The sequence below is a fragment of the Cladophialophora immunda genome, assembly GCF_000835495.1.
Source record: "Cladophialophora immunda strain CBS 83496 unplaced genomic scaffold supercont1.1, whole genome shotgun sequence".
Taxonomy (NCBI): Eukaryota; Fungi; Ascomycota; class Eurotiomycetes; order Chaetothyriales; family Herpotrichiellaceae; genus Cladophialophora; species Cladophialophora immunda.
In genome coordinates this window covers 1,795,968-1,813,945 of record NW_015622541.1, presented here as the reverse complement: position 1 = coordinate 1,813,945, position 17,978 = coordinate 1,795,968, and the positions used below count along the sequence as shown (strand labels likewise).

Below are 17,978 nucleotides of genomic sequence, written 5' to 3'. Positions count from 1 at the left end.
CCACGGCTATTGCATCGTTCGACCGCGCTTACTTGTCTGCAGCCATTGACGCCAAGAGACGAGTGGAGGCCACAGCAGCATGTCAAGGAGATGGTGGAGGCGAGAGAAAAACGATTTAGGGTCAGGACTAACTGGGAGGATCTATCACGACCGAACACGTACTTGAGGCGTATCTCTTGTGACATAACATGTAAGTCCCACAAATGATCAGACTAAGCAACAAGCAAAAGGCCCGAATGGACAAGTCGCCGCTCATACAACTGCGCCTCGCTCGCTCCCTCCCTCCACGATCTCCGTCCCTGCTATAGCAGGCTGTCTACTGTCCAGCCTGTGGCTGAGCCTGCTGAGTTTGTTGCTGCTGCTGTTGCTGTTGCTGTTCTCGTCGAGCTCGGTCTCTCTCCGTGATTTGCTGATACTCTCTGGCTATGAGCATGTTCTCCTCTTCGCATTCTGCCTGCATTATCACCTCCCCCAGCACCTGGTTCTGTCGGATCTTTTCTCCTTCTTCTGAGATCTGTCGTCATTGACCATTTTTTCATGAGCATGTATCAAAGAGGCGGCTCACCTTCGGACCGTAACATGACTAGGGCGGCCATGTCTTTGGTTCTCGGAGGAGGTTGTGACCAGCAGTCTTCTCTTCCAGTCATGACGGCGAGCATCTCGCTGCCTTTGAGGACACAGAAAGCAAGCATATACGTGATGCAGTCTCGGTTGAGGGTCAATTCCACTCTGGCGCAGCACGACGCGTGACGGCATGAATGGCTGTCCTCGACCCGATGCGAGGTCAAGTCCAGCCGATATCTTATGTAGAGCGAAGAGGTGATTGTGCAGCAATCCGCATTTTCGTCACACACCACGGGCATGGGCAAATAACATCGTTGACCCTGAGGGTGGGCATAGACTTCCAAGATGGGCTCGTCGAGAAGGCCATGAGGGCCATGGGGAAGAAGGGACGTGGTCATTCCGGACATGACTTGGGGACGCTTCTGAGCACAAACAATGGAGTCTTGGACACAAGATATTGAAGATATGAAGGGAGAAGAGAAACTGACAAGTCGAACACAGGTCTATCGGACTTTATATACTCAAGGGCTCTCCTCATCCGTCACCGCCTGTCGTCGGATCGAAGATGAACGAAACACAAGCATTCCTCGAACAAAGCCACCACTCAGCGAACGTCCCCAAGTCCAATTGGGTTGCACTGCAGCAGGCGCGATGCGGCTCATGACAGGCTTCGGGCACGTAGCTGTCACGTCGGCACGTGTACTGGCCAACCACCTTAGGCTTCAATGAGCTGTTCAAAGCGGTCAGCCATCCTTGTCCATTGACCATTACGAATCTTCCTCGTCCTTCATTTCAGAAAAGGGGGGGCCCGTTCTGCGGCCAGCTATGGAAGGCGACGATCTAGGCAAACATTGTCGGTGAGCAGTGTCAGTGTCTTGAATCAAACTTTTATTCGGGCGTTCTGTTTTTCTGATGGTGTGTAGTGAACAAGAAAGCAATTCCAGTCAACCCCTGCAAATCCGTGAAGAATGAGGCAGCAGCAATGCCCATGATGCGAGGACCACAACCTATGAAAGAATATCCTCCTTGACCGGTCACCTCTGGCGTCACTCTCTCCGTCCGAAACGCCGCCAAAAGTTTGCCCACCCGAGACTCTCAGCATCTTCGGGGGCCATATAAGCATCAGCAAATCGGAGAATATTATCTTCCAGGAGATAGACCTTGATACATCGAGATATGTTTGGTTCACAGTGCCGATGCAGTTCCAGCCGCGCAAATTCATAGCAGAATATAGGCTGCCCACCGAACGCTGAACACAGCGGCTCTGGGGGATCTATCTTTTGGGTGGACACATTTCCTCGCCTTGCAACCGACACTCGGGCCACCGTGACTGCAGCTCCTGTATCCAGCATGGCGGTGAAAGAGCGGTCCCTTCCCCGGACGTCGAAGTAGAAGAGCGGGACTCGGAAAGAGGACTTGGTGGTCTTCCCGCCTGACACTCGAGAGCCCAAAGACAACGAGACCGTGGTGTCGCCCTCCACCGCAGACGTAGGGATGTGTGCAAGCTTGAAATCCTGCGTGACACGTGTCTGCGCCTCTGAGGGCACAAGGTGCAGGTTGTCTGCAGACACGGCCGACGAGGCTGAGCGTGAAGTCCCAGTTTCTCCCATGCTCCTATTTGAGGGATATCTCGCACCGACTGGTTGATTACACATCCCAGGACGACACATTTGCTCGCTTATTGGCAAGGAGGCTCCGAAGCCTTTATGTGCCCATCTGATAGCATCATGAAGCTCTCTGGTGTTTTCATTTCGCCCGCCGGCTGATATCCCTTGCTGCTCTGTTCTTCTATCCTCTCCAATCCCATGGGGAGACATTGAAGAGAAGGCACGGCGTATGTCACTTGTTCCTTTTACTCTGCGGAGGCCCATGGTATCGGCTAACGGAAGCCTCACGTGTGCCCGTGGATTGTGACGCGACTTTGTTCAGGACGATCGCTTCCAGCTCTTTTTTCACACGGCAACGAGGTGGAGTGTGGTATTTCAAAACGACGGTATATTCAGAGGTTTGGCCAATCGAAGTTGGCTTGCTTTGCGGTGCAGGTCACGCTGAAGGGAGAGTGTGCAACAGTGAAAGATTCGCGCGCAAGGACAGGCTCGAGGGGTTGAAATCAACTTGAGAGTTTTGGCAAAAAGAACGGCCACCAGAATGTGCGAGGACGGTGAGGGAGATTCCAGAATGGGCAACGCGCAGCCAATGGAACAGGAAGAGGAGACAACCCGAGCCTCGTTGAGCTGGCCAACAGCTGACGCGTGGAAGGGAATGGGTCGTCGCTGCAGGTGACTGGCGGGTGCTGGCGCGGCGATGTCGACGGGCTGGCCTCTCCGGGGTCTAAAAGCTGCACGGAGGACAAACAGCGCTGATGGTCTCGCAGACTCATGCAGCTGGGCGCAAAGGCCGTGAGAAACACCATCACCACGACGGATGCATACTCGAAACCGATGGCGCAGGTTCGAGTCACTAAGGGGACCTATGTGAATGCATAGCTTTGACTTGTGTCGAAAGGGAGACAAGACGCAGCTTCACAGTCACATTCTCATACCGGACAGAGCGCATGTTGTCTGCCCAATGCCTCGAGAAGAGCATTCGAAGTATATCGATGCTGGTCCTTCGGGACTTCGCCCTGCCAGCCCCCAGCAGGCCCCAGCTCGATGCCAGGCTTAGGGCTGGGTAGGGTTTAGAGCTCCTTGCCGGGCCCATCAACCCCAGGGGTTTCCGGGTCTCCGTTGCGGTGCCGACGGTTGCTGTTTAGCGTGAGGTTAGCCAGTTGGGGCGACCACCAGCGGTGTCGATAGGGCCATACGTACTCCTCTTTCCTTCAAATCGAGTCTGCCACAGTCAGTTTCCATTGCTTCAGGTGGGTAGCCAGCCGCGCATGCATCCAAACACCAACAATGAGAGTCTGCGAGTGTCCATCGAACGGCTCTCGATGAACTTGTGGCAGTCGTCGAATTGCAACGTATCTGATCACGTGAGAACGACTTGGGAGGTGAGTTTGGGGAAATGCCGAAAAAACGTGCATGGCCGTGCATGGCTCAGACAGTGAACAAGACGCACGCACGAGGGACGGCCCTTTCCACGGATGCCGTCCGGCTGATCCGGCGCTGGACAGCCCGCTAACGTCTTGGTTATGGTATGTTTGCTCTTTGCACCCTATATCGTCGACATTTTGGCCCATCGTCCAATGTGCGTCACGTGAGCCGACCAGTGCCTAGCTCGAAGGCTTCTCCTCTCGCCGAGGCACTCGAAGATCCAGAAGATTCAAGGAAAGAAGGAAAGCAGAGACGCAGAATCAGCGCAAACCTGTCCAGTTATCATTCAACGATCCGGCTTATCTTCGCAGAGATTGAGTTTCCTCGATCGAAATCAAGCCCTTTTTCGACCTTCCTCTCCGAGGTCAGTGACATCCACATCCAGCGCTTTTAAGCGGAAACATCTCCAATTATTGAAGCCTAATGCCGTCGGGGAAAACGCCAGGTCGTGATGGAGGGCGGAGAGCGAGGTTGGATCGGAGACGGCCGCATCAGACATTGGTGCAGTGTTGGCCGAAAGTGAAGAGGGTCAGAAAATTGCGCATGCATACAGACTGGATGGGGGAAGCTGGCGTCCCTTTATATGCTGCCTCTAAGACCGAGACAGACGCAGCATCCCTGGACGGCTCAATCGTGGCGTTTGCAGCGTTGAAATATAATGGGCCTTGTCTGCTCAACTTGGCCCTATCAAACGCCCGGTCGCCTCTGCACCTTCTCCTCCTCTCCAATACTGGCTGAATGGCCTTCGCTGTGACTTGCAGACATGCAGCCGTCCACCTACTAGTCACTAACTGCAGGAAACCACTCCTGTTCATGCGAACACCGGTTCGTGCGTCGATGCATTAGTGTGGAATCTCACCTACCGCCGCTCGTCCGAAGCGATCCATGCTTGCCAACCGAGCCCGCCCTACCCTCCTCTTGTCAGCTGCCCGTCCTCCTCTTCTCTCCCCCTTTGGCCTACCATCTATCCCAGGCAATGGCTGCATCAAGTCAGGCAGCAACATGAAGGACAGCACAGAAAAAAGCATGAGGCCGATCCTGCCGGCGGCGCCCAGCTGTCCTTGATATGATGGCGGTGCTCTTGCTCGACAGCCTTCTCGCCGCCATGTCTTCCCATCCCTGCTGCGCGTTCGGCGACGCATTCCAAAATGGAGGGTTACGACCACTTGTCCTCGAACATGGCCCAATATTCTGAATTTGCCATCTTCCGGACATTCAAGATCCTGAACTACCGCGCGTTACTGTTCAAGCAGGCTGAACTGGCTGAAAAAGAGGCCCGACTCATCCTCGCGATCAAAGAAGATCGAAACTCCGGCGACCCTGAACGACAGCGGTTCGCCTTCAGCTTTGGAGCGATGCTCAATTCCACGAGCGACTCTGACGGCTCAAAAGTACAGAGGGGGCTGATGCGGGAGATTTGTCGTCTCCTCCCAGAATACAGCACGTGGTTTTTGTTGACCTCCTTCAAACCAGCCCGTTGCTTTTTGGGGTCGCTGCTGACTTTTTCCGGTTGCTGTGGTGCTTGAAGATGACTTGCTCCTCCAAACCCGCAAACTCTACGACCTGCCTGCCGTCCACCAGCCGAGCCTCGCGTGCCTCCGAGAGGCGCTGATGACCCCTCCCGGGCCACACTACTTTCTGCACGGCCGCGAGCTGCGGACCTGGACCAAGAAAAAGGAGTACGACCTCACATCCCTGACGGAGCAGGAGGGGGACCGAGACCTGCTCTCCTCGGCGCTCGAGTGGCTGCTCACAAAGGTCATCCACAAGCGCTTCGGCCAGCGGCGCTACAACCCCGAGCCCCTGGACGAGGACTGGGCGGCCGCCGCGCCGACCGAGCTGGTCCAGTACCCGCGGCGGGAAATCGCGAGGGGCGTCACCGCCGTCACCACCTTCCTCGCCGGCACCCTGCCGACGCTCTCGGTCTCGGCCTTATTCGTGATCGACAACGAGCGGGCGCGCCTGGGCACCATCGTGCTCTTCAGCTTCCTCTTCAGCGTCGCCCTCGCGTGCGTCGGCGTGCCGCGCAGGATCGACTCTTTTGTCGCCACGGCCACGTTCACTGCCGTCTTGATTGTTTTCATCTCCAATAATACGGGCTGCGTCTGTTAGAAGAGGAGGAATTGCTACGTGGACGTGCCGGCGCCAGTCCTTATGTGGTGGAGCTCGAGATAGAGAGACTGGTAGAGAGGTGGCTGTCAGTTGGAGCATGAACACACCCCGAGTGTGTATCATGCGCTTGTTAGATCCTACATCAGTCCGATGAAGGTCGTCCAGGTTGTTGCTCGTTCTTCAAACGATGAGATCTACTGATAAATCTTGATCGTTTCTGCTTTGAGGGTAAATTCCTATCCCGTCGCATTCCATTTTTGTTCCCGTCTCTGCCCTGTGATTCTGAAGTCCAGTTGCTGTATCTATCTCGACACGGTACGGACTAATTCCTCTTTCCTGTTTCTCTTCTCCCTACTCTGAGTCAAAGTTTATGATTTGTTTTGGGCTTTGGAGGGTCCTCTTCGTTCCAACGGCACATCAGATCTTAAAGGGCCAATTTACCAAGGACATCTAGATTTGGTACATGCACGCATGATCGTGATACGAAAAACAAACTATCTAGCCCGAAAAAAAAAATCATTGACTTACACGGACATCGGATCCTAATTTTCTGAAAAAGGCCCTTTCTGGGCGAAAGTAATAACAATACTCCGTACTAGGGGCGAGAAATGGACATGTAGACATGTAGTTATGTAGAAGAAGAAACACGCACAAGTATCAATGTTTTTTTTTTCTCTTTTTTCTTTTTCGACTAAGACAAGAAATTTGTTATTGCCTAGGTAGGTAGGTAGGTATTACGGATAAGGAAGGACCTCCAGGGATCCCTAAGCGGCGTAAAGTTGCGAGGATAGTAATTACAGCGCAGCTAACGTCCCAGGGCAGCCCGTAAGATGAAGACCTAACAACGTAGGGAGGTACCCAGGTAGCTGGCTCTTTCGGCCGCTGGGTACCAGCCCTACTAGCTGATAGTCAGCTGGATTACTTAGCTCAGTCCAGGCCAGGCCAGGCACAAAGGCAGGCCCAGCGAGGCCGCTCGGGCAGCACGAGGTCCAACTCGTCGCGTAACATGCCTAGAAAGGTCGCTCCTACTTGACCTTACGATGAGATACTTAGGTATTTGTGTCGTAAAGAGTGGGTGGGCATTTAGGGATCGAGGATCGAATATATGACATGGCCGACAAAACCCGTTCTAACGTTAGGTTTGTGCTGGTGGGTGGTTATTGTCGACAGTTCCATGCGTTGCGGTGCCTGGAGATTAGGGCCCGATTCTACCCACGTAGAATAAATGGTTGCAGACCCCGTTGGGCATTGACTTACTGAATCACACCCAGACAAAGCGGTGGGTGAGAGGCCTGGGTGCTCTGGCTATTTTCCGGTGGGCGTTTTGTGGCCCATTCACTATGGGTACGACGTCCTGTGAGCAGCCGAAGCCAAAGCCTAGTGAGCCGCCGCAATGACCCACGGAGATGTGACATGGGGATGTACACGTCGAAATGCAACCGAGATCCGCGACCGTTAATAAGGCGAATTTCAACAACAAAGAAGGAGTCCAAGGTAGGCATGTTCCTGACAATATAGGCGCCGTGGCCTGCTGTCACTGTGAAGGATGGTACGGTGAGGAACTTGGATAAAAACGAGGAGGGATCCAGGCGACGGGGATATCCCAGTAAGTTACACGTCCAACTAGCCGAGGGCGCAACATGCCCAGGGCTTTCATAGGAACCCTCCCTCACAATTCGCGAAAGTAGTCGACAAGGAATTCTATCCTTCGGAATTCAAGCTAGTATCGTCCCGCATCCAAGCAGAGACGTGCTTGTGCTCCATATTGAGTATGGGCTCGCCATACCACCGGTGAATACCACGTACAGCTCAAGGTCGGGGCAGGTATAAGGAACTATCGCGGCCTTCGACTTAGCAGTGAAAAGGGACAGGCTGTCCCGGTTACGAGAAATTTGTGACGGATCTGTGTTACCGTTCCTTGAAGCCCGGACCAGGCTGCATGAAGAAGTCCCATTTCTCCTGTGTGAGACCACTTTGTCAGAGAACTAAGTGATTGACCAAGTTGGTCGAGTAGAAGAGGAGATGCGTGGGCGGCAAAGGATTTGTGGGCCGCACATGCCACGAGGCTGAAAACCCCTGGAAATCCCCCAGCCCCGTCACCGTCACCGTCACCGTGACACAGACACTCACGGCATTGGACGACCCTCTCTCTCTCTCTCTCTCTTTTCACACCACGGGCAGAAATTAATCGTTGTGACGACTCTCAAATATTCTTTCCAAGTGATTGGCCTCTGCGGCCGATTATTATTGCTGTCACATTTTGCGAATCTACCACAACAAAACGCACGTGATGGAAAAGATACTCGACGTCGCTCATTGGCCTTCCCTTTTTTTTCTTCCCTCTCACCGCCATAATGGTTAGGATGAGTTCTCTGCTCGACTCTCTTTTTCCCTCTGATGCATATACATAACTCCAATTAGATAACGACACTGTGAGAAAAAGGTCATAAGATCTGGTGTTTCTTGATCCGGCCAAGTGGCCGTTGTTTTCCTCCCAAAACAGGCTGTGCAGGCTGCCTTCGAGGCTCAAAGAGAACTGTGTTGCGCCGACCCTCTCAAGACGTCGATTGCTGCGTCGAAGGCTCCCCTCTGATCTCCTTGTCTTTCTCACGTTGGGCCTCGTCCTTCTCCTTACTCTTCTCCTTTTCTCTCTTCTTTGCTCGTTCTCTCGCTTCTTTCTGGAGGCGCTTTTGTTCTGTGGACAGTGAGCGAGGAGCCAGAAGGTGAGACCGTGGAAAGTTTGACGAACCTTTGGTGCTCACACCGCCCCAGTTCCCAATAGGGAAGATCGACGCCTGGTCGGCCTTTACCTTCAACGACCTGGTCAGGACCACTCCCCGGTCCTCGTCCTTGACTATGCAGAAAACCTCTCTGAAGCCATCGGCACTGGCGTGCGACTCAACCCTTAGATTGAACGTGCCAATGCAGCTACCAGCCAAACCTGGGTGAGAGTGTTCGTCCGGGGAGAACTTCACATGCTGACCATGGACCTGTCTCAATGTCTGAAGATCGATTCGGTGACGAGGCAGGCTACAATCTACCGATGCTTGCATAGGTCGCCACCGCATAGAATGGTCGAGGATCATGATCGGCTCGCGATCCTCCCCGTCGAGCTTCTCCAACCCGTGTTGTTGTTCGCCACCATCTTGGGGGATGCTATCGCATTTGGCCGCTGGCTGTTTGGGTGCGTCCATGACGGAAGACTCTCTATCTAATCTGGCGTTTCGCAGGGAAGAATCAGGGAAAGCTACGGCAGCCGCTGTCGAGGGCCTGAGCAGAGAGGAACTGCGGTCCCCTTTCTATGCGAGGTGCCCGGAAAGCAAGGATCCCATCGACAAGGCAACCAGAAGACGGACCTCTGGCGACGGACCTATCCAGTGGAAGCGTGAAGCCGACTGGGGTGGCACAGCAGCAAAGTCCTGTGCAGCGACAAAGGAGTGTGGGAGCGACTTCATACGTGCCTAACATGATCAGGTCTATTGAGCCACGACAACGCCAGGCAGCACGGGCAATGGAGCTCTGCCCGGGAGGTCGGGGCCCGACCATCATTCGTCGATATCCCCTGGGAGCAGAGGTGCTGGCCAATAAAGGTCTCAATTGGTGTCGAGGAGTCTCATACGAAAGTATCGGTGAAGGGACTTTTTCGAATCAAATTCTATCGATTATATGAACAAGCCTCATTTGTACAGCGCGCCAAACGCCCCGTTGTGAAGGGGTCTCCCTTGCCACGTCACTAACCCAGACAATCGGCTCAGACAGAGTGGTGCCCTCCAACGGCACACATGATCCATTCCCCCCCTACACCGGTCGGGGCGAGGCGCTACTGAGTACGGCATCCTCGCATTTCTGACAAGGAGGTCGAGGAAGGTGATCCAGCTCCATGATCAGCTGCACGCCCAGAAGGGCTTTGTGTCCAGCCAGGTCGTGCACAACATGGAACTCGCTCGATCGTTCTTTGCTATCGCACCGGAGCTTGAACGGGATCTGAACCGTCCCTAAGGAGATAGCCTTATGCCCTTCCATGCCTGTCAACACAGTGCCACTGTTTCGGTCACTGGGTTCATACCCCAGCACCTTGGCTGCAGCTAAAGTCATTAGGCTGAGGTCGGCGCCAGTGTCCATTGTTGCGAAGAAAGGGTCCTCTCCGCCGTTGGGCATCCGCACAATCAGCTCGAGAGTTCTGTACCGACGCACTCGGGGATTATTGCCGGCCATGGAAGGTTGTCGCACTGGGAGGACGGATGCCACACACTTGGGGGGTTCGATAAATCCTCCATGGCTCCCGGGTTGTGCAAGATGATCAGTCGAACCGCGGCAGCAGCGACTTTGGAAATCTAGAGCGGAGGTTTCGCTCGCTTTTGTATCACAAGCAAGATGGCAATTGGCAGCAGTATTTTGCTCCGCAGCCTTATGAAACCATTTCCCCCCGCAGGCGCTACAATGCCGCTCACTTGGCCTTGCCACTTGTGACTTGAAGAAAAGTCCGTGCGGGAAGCCTCTTCTCAAGTTTAGGTAATGAGCTCTTTGATGCCATTGTTTCCATCTCGCAGATGATACCAGCCCCCGGCCGAAAAGATTTCTGAAACTCCCCGAGGAGTTTACAGCAACAGCAAGATCCCTTCTGAGAGGTGGCGGCGAGGTGGGGTTTGAAACGTCTTGAACGAGGTGTTTTCGGGCAGGATCAGGATGATGGATTCCGGGTGGAAATGGACTAGGCGGCTGCGTTGCTGCTCCTTGATCATTTTCAACGTTGGTTATAAAAACATTCACGGTAACTGGCTGTCGGCTGTGTAGGCTGGGAGGAACATAGATATTCACAGCCATGAGTGCAACGTCTCGAGCTGCAGATGGGAAGAAGGTGGGTGAAGACGGTCCGGTAGCAACGGAGAAACCAAGTGACAACTTCGGCTGCTCTTCAAAGAACTCAAAAGGATCGATCAAACAGAGATGATGAGCATTGCAACAAGACACTTACTGCGCAGAGAACAGGAGAAAAGGGTGCTGCCACATGCAAAGCCATCGCAACAGAAAAGGGGCTGGGAAGCACTGCGATTTCCACACCATCGAGAATAGGGGACTCGCTCGCGGTTGCCATGCTTCACGTACCGAACCCCAGGCCCTGCTCAAGGCTGGCATTAGTGCAAATACGAGTGGGAAAGACCAGGAAGGGACATTTCCTGACCCAAACCATTCAAAGGCTGGTCGGAAGCCACAGGAGAGCCAGGTCGCGGTGAGAAGAACGGCGACGATGGAATCTCCGTCCAGGGCAATTGCGGGCAGAGAAGTCCAGGACTTTGGCTGCACGTCCCGCAAGAAGAATCACCAACAGACCGTCGCCACAGAATGAGTCTCGGATGCATCCAAACAATCAAGATTTGCTTGATCACGTCCCTCGAACTTCTTTGAAATCGCTGAAATGTGCCAATGGTGCTCGTGCGTTAAATTCTCGAGGCTGTCAGAGACGTCACTCCCGTTCCCCGCGAGCGTGAAAGTGCCGGTATAGCGTGGTGCCTCGCAGAGGCGTACGACGCGTCGCAGTGTCTGGACGGATGAGATGGCACCCCTGGGTGTCGGGGAGCCTCACTAGCCCCCGTTAGCCTCATGACTGAGCTTCCGAGCGAGATTGCCATCCACCAGTCCAGCGCGCTGCTTCCTGCGTCTGAAACGAGGCATCCATAGCAATCCCACTGTGAGACTTGGGCTCCCAGGCAACAGCTAGTTGTTCTGGAGCCGTTCACAAACATGGCATCAGCTGCTGTCTCCCCATATGAAGATGCGGATAGCACTTGTCACAACAACTCGAGGATTTTGGGCAATCGTTCCGGTCCGCCGCGGTGGTGCTGAGTTTCTTGGCTAAAGTCGTGTAAGGCTCTTCTTGCGGGTAGTAGGCCATTCGCGTGGCCGATAGGATACCCGGCCATGTCTCCTCTTGCCGCCAAAGGTAGCGTGCTCGATCCCCTTTCGTCCGAGATTCATCCGCATCTCCCAGCTAGGTCGCTAACATTTCGCGGTGCTGTCGCCGTGATGGTATGGCGATGCCGTCAACTTCGCCCAGAAGGGAAGGATGTATCTGTCCCAAGACTCATGAAATCACAGACAGGGAGGCATCAAGATTCGAAGATACAGTCGAAGACAGAGGCAGGTGGCTCAAATAGTGAGCATGCATCGGACGGACGTCTCTTCAAGGTAAGGCTTTGTTTCGGTAACGACCTGCCAAAAACAGTCAAGGGAGCGCTTCTGCTAGCCCTCACCATGTGGATGTGATTGGCGTCCGTGATCCAAGACGATTTTGGCGGAGTTCAGTGGGAAGAAACTGGCAGATAACGTGGAAAATTGCGAAGAGAGAAGAAGTGTTCGCGCAAGATCGAGGTGGGCTGTCAGTGTCCTTTTATGCTTTTCGGGTCATTTCGCTGGGTACGAGGTAGACCCCTGAGTCCTCGCTATTGCTGTGAACTACCCTGGCCACTTTCTCACAATCACCAGTATCACGCACTTACGCTCGCGCCTCGACCTGGGGTGGAGAGACGCCATTGGCGGTGCCCTCAAAACTACAATCTGGAAGTGTTTGGGGTCTGACTGGTGGCTCTCCTCACGCATGAACCTCTCTGCTGCATCTCCCTTGGCCCATGTCCCAACTCATTCGTCACAGGGCCTGCAGCATTCTAGTCCCCTACACCACGACCGTCGGCCTCTGTTACTGGTCTGCTCTGCCCTTGGGTAACATTATGCAGCCGGATTGCCAACTCATCATTGCATGCGGTGAAAGAGGGTCTGAGCCTCACTCTGCCGCTTCTCGCTGCGCTCTTCGTCGGTCCGCCCACGATGAAGGCTGTCTCTCAGGAGGCATTCTTCTGTTCCTAGCACGCTTCAACGATGGAGAATTCGACAATGGGTGGCTACAATGAACTAGCAGGAGTGATGGGATCTTATCCAGGGCTCTGTATCTTCCGGAGATTTCTCATCCTGAATGCTAGGAACCTGCTCTGCCTGCAGGCTGAGATTGTGAACCACGAGCATGCTCTTCGGGTAGCCATCGAGGACGACCGCAACGCGGCCGATCCGTTGAGGAAGGAATTCGAGTCCGACATTTCGGCTATGAAAGGTCCACACGAGCACCCCCTTACTGGCCTGCAATGGACCAGAACCCTCGAGATGCGAGGCCTGCTCAGAGAGTACAGTGCGTCACCCTGAACCTCTCCTTCCGCAGCCATGCCTCGGAAAAGACTTGTGTTGACAGCCTTTGTGCCCACCTACTAGACACAGCCCTTCTCCAATTTGCCTCCCTCTGCCGGCTTGCTCCTGTAAACAAGGCCGACTTGGCCACGCTCCACGAGTTGCTCGAGAAGCCGCCCGGCAGTGGAGACTCGTTTCTGACGGCTCATGAGTTCGAAACATGGGATGAGGAAAATATCAAGGACCTGACTTCAGTGGCCGGGCTGCACACTGATAGAGACGCCCTGTCGAGATTCATCGATAAAATGGCAAAATCTGTCTACCATAAGCACGTTGGCCACAAATTCCATGACCCCATCGCGGTCGTCGAGGCGTGGGCAGGTGCCGGAAAACATAAGCACATCATCAACTATCCTGACAGCTATATCACGACCACCATCGACACGTTGTCTACTATTTTGGCCTCGGTGCTCCCGACCGTTGCAGCCTTCGGAATCTATCTCATCAATGACCCTAAGAAGAGGATGGCGGCTATCGTAGCGTGCACCCTTCTCTTCTCCACAGTACTCTCGCTGGTTGCCCGACCCAAACGAGCTGAATGTTTCGCGGCGTCCGCTGCTTTCGCAGCTGTTCTTGTCGTCTTTGTGGGGAATTCAAATGGAAATTCGTGCTAGAATGGCGGCTTAGGATAGGAAAAGGAGCTGGGAAGGACCGGTATAGCGAGTTGTGGTAGAGGGTACAACCGATTCATGGTCGTGATGAACTGCGGCGATTGACTGCTATGCTCATAGCATTTTGCTTTTTTTCCAATGATGATGAGAATGACAATGATAATGAGGACGAGAGAAAAGATCGTGCTTCGCTCTTGCTATGCGAATCAAACGGACGCAAGCACTCTTGCAGTTAGCAATGACATTGTACTTGATTCTTCCTTTGGCAAACAACTCAAACATAGATTTGATTTTCTTCAAACCTAGTATGTTCTACCTCTTTTCTCTCCCTTCGTTTCTGCGCCTCTCGACTCCTCAGCTACCTTCACCTGCCGATTCGTGCTGCGGCGGACGATCGGTGAGCAAAGCGTGGGAGCGACAGGAAGAGTTTGACGAGAGTGACGACGGCAACAAGCTCATCGAGGAGGAAAAGCTTGTATATTATTCAGCGACAGTGTGAAATAGCGGATTCGAAGAAGATCAGTCACATTGATGGTTTGAGACGCAGAGCTTTTGCATTTTGAGGCATTCACTAATAAGCACGACCGCAGGCCAAATCCCACTCCTGCGAGCTGCGAAATGGGTTCTGTCCAGAGGTGGTGCCCCCCCCTGACTGATACATTTCCTCAGCCCAGCCTTAAGCAGTGCAACCATCCATCAGCACTTCAACTCACGTTGCCAGCCGTTCCATCGCTTCCTTCGTGGTCATCACCTCGCCAAACGCGAATTCGAACCCTCTAAGTCCAGCTTTATGTTGTCGATCATTCGCACTTCCACAAGCATCACTAATGAGCCATGTCTCATACCCACGATTGAAAGCAGCTCTAGCAGATGTATCGCAGCAACAATCCGTCATCACTCCAACGACAATTACACGCTCGATCTGTGCATGCTCCAGTATCCTTGACAAGGGGGTGTGGATGAAGCTATCATAGGTGTTCTTCGGCACGAGCTTAGGGAACTCGGGCGACGTGGGCTCTGGTAGGGACTCTCCAATTGTGACGTGCTTTGTTCTAAAGTTCTTGGGCAGAAACTTATGCAGCTCGGGCAGCATCTCTCCTTCTGGAGATCCTTCTCCGATTGAGCCTGACACGCCCCATTTCCGAACCAGCTGACTGCGTGAATTTGCGACCATTTCGTCCTTCGGATGGCCGTGTTTGGTGAATACGATGGGCGCCGAAGTTTTTGAAAAATGCTCGCACAGTTTGATGATATTCGGGAGAGCAATTGTAGTCATGGGCTCGAAGATGGCCTGCATGTCGACCACAAGGAGTGCTGTTTTGGGAGCCATTGGGGGGAGGCTGACTTGGTCGCCGGTGTCGGGGCGCAATGCTGTCCGTTCGTGCAGCTAGTAAGCGATGGTGGTGAAGGGTTTGGGAGGTGGTGTTTGGGCATACAACCACGGCTTTGTCAAATTGGAGGCGAGATATGAGTGGAAGAACAAAGGACAACAGCCAGCAGCGCCGAGGAAGGCTGTTTTGCACTGTCCGAATCGTTCTGTTCGCTCATACGATGCTCGTATGAACAGCACGAGCTGCGATGAGCATTCAGACCAATTACGTCAGAACTCGGCTTCCCCACGAGCCAGCAATTCCGAACTGTGCCGCCTCACACCACCATCTCTTTCTCATGAGCCTCACCGCTTCCAGACATCTGCGCGACAACTGTCAAGCTCTATGCGCTGGTATACTAGCCCTCACCACTTCTTCAGGCGCAGGGCTGAGGTTGAGATAAGATTGCACTGATTGGTCGCGTTAATTTAGCTTCCACTCCGGAATGATGCGAACACTGCATGAACGGTGGATCTGCGGGAGTTACCTGATTGAGAGAGGGTCCTTAAGAGCGAAGTTCAAACGAGGCATGGGCGACGACAACGCATGGTTCGGCCTGGCTAGTTCTGGTCACTTCACGCGGCTGCTGCGCAACTGAAGCCAGAAGGACGTCGCGAACAGACGAGCATTCCTCCCAACTACGACGCGTCGACCAAGAAGTTCCCACGGGTTTGATGAGGTTTCCGCCAAGGCCGACGTGGTCGGGCGTCACATATAAATCGGGCGCAGGCGCGGGAAAAAGGCGGTGTACCAACTAGGCGGCCAAACTAGTGCATGAGACTCGTTACGACGTCGTCGCCGGCACGAGGCTGAGGATTCATCACAGCCGTGCATAAAGCATGGCCCACACGAGACGAGGCTCGAGGCCCGGAACATGGTAGGAGCAAAACCGCGGAGAATGGGCGTTGTCGCACAGCCACACACAGGGCGCTACTGCGCAAATTCACCCCAAGAGATGGATGCCTACGCTAGGGAAGAAAAACTGGTACCGCTCAGTGAGAAGACGGCGACAAACACCGCCAGCATGCACCGCGGACTCGGCAGGACTCCAGTATTACTGCCGGCAATCAATCTGAATTAAAGTGCAAGAGAATGAAGGTTTGTTTGGTACTCATACAATTGGGTTGGTATTTTGTTATGGTCGGTGTATCATGGGGACCTCATTTGTTAGTGTACAGGAATTTCCTTCACTTAGGGCTTCCATCTTGTTGTCTGCTCCCTAGCCCTCTGGTCGATAGAGAAGAAAAGAAGCAGAAGAACGGTCAAGATCCTCCATCAACACTCCCACCCTCGCTTTTTTGGCTTGCTTGCCCACCCTCATACCGTCAAAGTCCTCGGTCCCACATGCCTTCGAGGGCCTGTTTGCCGAGATCTAGCAGTGAGCATGAGAGCAGGCCCCACGTGCTGATGATGATGCGGCTCGGTGGTGAAGCTGTCGTTGTTGTTGTCGTCTGGCCCAGATGCTCAAGAAGCGCGATTGCTCTCTGTTGTCATTGGCGAGAGTTGTCGTTGCACTTTGTTTGTCGTGTTGAGAGCCTTCGACTTCGGGCGGCAAATGTCTTGTTCCCGCGCGATCCGGTCGAAGAAGCACTATGCGAGCTGGTAATGTGCGAGTTCGACTGTCGACCTCCAGACAAATCGCTCGGTGACTTTCGCTGTCTTGGATGAAAGTCTGTGGGATATGTTCGGCGGAAAGGTCGATTTGGAGCTGCACGCTCTCTTTCATGGAGTATCTGGCTGTGTGTTGTAGCCGCACCGGTCCGAGATTCGCTGGTACTGAAACCGGTTCTGTCTCAAGGGGGCACTGTGTGCCGGACGATGTGATGAGGTCCATGGACATCATCGATAAAGGAGACACCGGGCGTGACAGTCGATTGCCGTGGGAACGCCTCTCTGTGCGAGAAGAACGTCTAGCCATTGCTGTGTGATTTGATTTCTAGTCAACCCCGGAGGTGGCGGTGACTCGACGATGATTTTTGATTGAGGAGTCAGGGAGAACCCGAGCCCCAGTGAACAGGAAAGGCTTGTCGCTGGAGGGCGAAAGCAGAGTGGTCCTATTGGCCATCAAGATACCCAGGTTGGGCTCAAACCCGAGTAGCGGATAGGACGTTGGATTGTGCGGTTGGTCTAAACAGCGGGTCGGTCTGTTTTTTTCTTCTTCAGGTCGAAGGACGAGAAGGGCTTTTCTTTCTTTTTGAGTGTGATTGGTGCGATCAGCAGTATTGTTTCTGTCTTTGATCTTGAAAACGGGAGGCGGAAGCAAGCCAATTCTGCCGAGCAGAGAGACCTCGGGACATTTGGTAGGCAAGAGTCCGATCCGGAGATGAAGTTCTGTAGAGAATAACTTGTCGCAGGTTCCCTGTTGAAAGAGCTACGGTCGTGTTGCATCTTTCCAGCAGAATCGACACAGCGCTGGTCAAGCGAGCTGATGTCCGCGCTTGTGGGGAAGAGCTTCGATGATATTATTAGCGGAAGACGGCCATAGGGGACCAGTCAACTTACCTGTGGCGCAATGTAAGCAAAAGACCCGAAAAGGTTCCTGTGGTTGTTACATTGTTACACTGTCCACCACCTTTGGAGAGGTCTTGGTTTCCCCAGCCGGGCTGGGTACTCACGCCCTGCACCGCGCGAAGGTGCCTCTCCTGCGCAGGACACGGTGAGAGATGGGGAAAGAGACGAAGAGATTGGGTTGAAGGGAGGAGGAAGAGATATTTATGGGCGGATCTGTGAGCGAAGTGTCCGCCAAGCTGCAGAGGGAATCAAGGTAGACTCGGAAAGGGTGCGGCAGTTGAGCGAGACGAGGTGAAAGTGAAGTGGCAAGTCCATGGTTTTGGTTGTCATGATTGTAGAAGATTGGTCATTTGTCTCCGCACAGATTGTTCTTCTCTGCCGGGTGTCGTTTAATTCTAGGAATCTCAATGTGGCAGGAAGGTTGAAGAAGCAGGATCGTGAGTCTATCCTCGGCTGGATGTCGAGGTTGTGAGGCTTTGGCAGCCGTGCTGTCAACCTACTTAAGCACCTGTAGACACGACACATGTGCCTCAATCCAACACCCG

At 53.7% G+C, this 17,978-nt stretch overlaps 6 protein-coding genes across 6 annotated transcripts; 2 read left to right on the top strand and 4 right to left on the bottom strand.

The window, feature by feature from the left end:
* Positions 1 to 316: 316 nt before the first annotated feature.
* Positions 317 to 971, bottom strand: PV07_00518 (uncharacterized protein; the record flags this gene model as incomplete). Its single annotated transcript, XM_016386978.1, has 2 exons — positions 317 to 507; positions 566 to 971. 2 exons carry the CDS (start codon positions 969 to 971, stop codon positions 317 to 319), a joined length of 597 nt encoding a protein of 198 aa, XP_016253906.1.
* Positions 972 to 1,405: 434 nt separating this feature from the next.
* Positions 1,406 to 2,819, bottom strand: PV07_00517 (uncharacterized protein). The gene has a single exon (XM_016386977.1). The coding sequence runs from the start codon at positions 2,433 to 2,435 to the stop codon at positions 1,611 to 1,613; it is 825 nt and encodes a 274-aa protein (XP_016253905.1). The 5' UTR covers positions 2,436 to 2,819; the 3' UTR covers positions 1,406 to 1,610.
* A 1,120-nt stretch (positions 2,820 to 3,939) lies between these two features.
* Positions 3,940 to 5,221, top strand: PV07_00516 (uncharacterized protein). The gene is made up of 2 exons (XM_016386976.1): positions 3,940 to 3,960; positions 4,042 to 5,221. The coding sequence occupies exon 2, from the start codon at positions 4,745 to 4,747 to the stop codon at positions 5,120 to 5,122; it is 378 nt and encodes a 125-aa protein (XP_016253904.1). The 5' UTR covers positions 3,940 to 3,960; positions 4,042 to 4,744; the 3' UTR covers positions 5,123 to 5,221.
* Positions 5,222 to 9,500: 4,279 nt separating this feature from the next.
* On the bottom strand, positions 9,501 to 9,923 carry PV07_00515 (uncharacterized protein; the record flags this gene model as incomplete). Its single annotated transcript, XM_016386975.1, has 1 exon — positions 9,501 to 9,923. The coding sequence occupies one exon, from the start codon at positions 9,921 to 9,923 to the stop codon at positions 9,507 to 9,509; it is 417 nt and encodes a 138-aa protein (XP_016253903.1). The 3' UTR covers positions 9,501 to 9,506.
* Positions 9,924 to 12,581: 2,658 nt separating this feature from the next.
* Positions 12,582 to 13,555, top strand: PV07_00514 (uncharacterized protein; the record flags this gene model as incomplete). Its single annotated transcript, XM_016386974.1, has 2 exons — positions 12,582 to 12,885; positions 12,966 to 13,555. The coding sequence occupies 2 exons, from the start codon at positions 12,582 to 12,584 to the stop codon at positions 13,553 to 13,555; spliced, it is 894 nt and encodes a 297-aa protein (XP_016253902.1).
* A 525-nt stretch (positions 13,556 to 14,080) lies between these two features.
* Positions 14,081 to 15,091, bottom strand: PV07_00513 (uncharacterized protein). Its single transcript, XM_016386973.1, has one exon. It carries the CDS (start codon positions 14,880 to 14,882, stop codon positions 14,262 to 14,264), a length of 621 nt encoding a protein of 206 aa, XP_016253901.1. The 5' UTR covers positions 14,883 to 15,091; the 3' UTR covers positions 14,081 to 14,261.
* Positions 15,092 to 17,978: the final 2,887 nt, after the last annotated feature.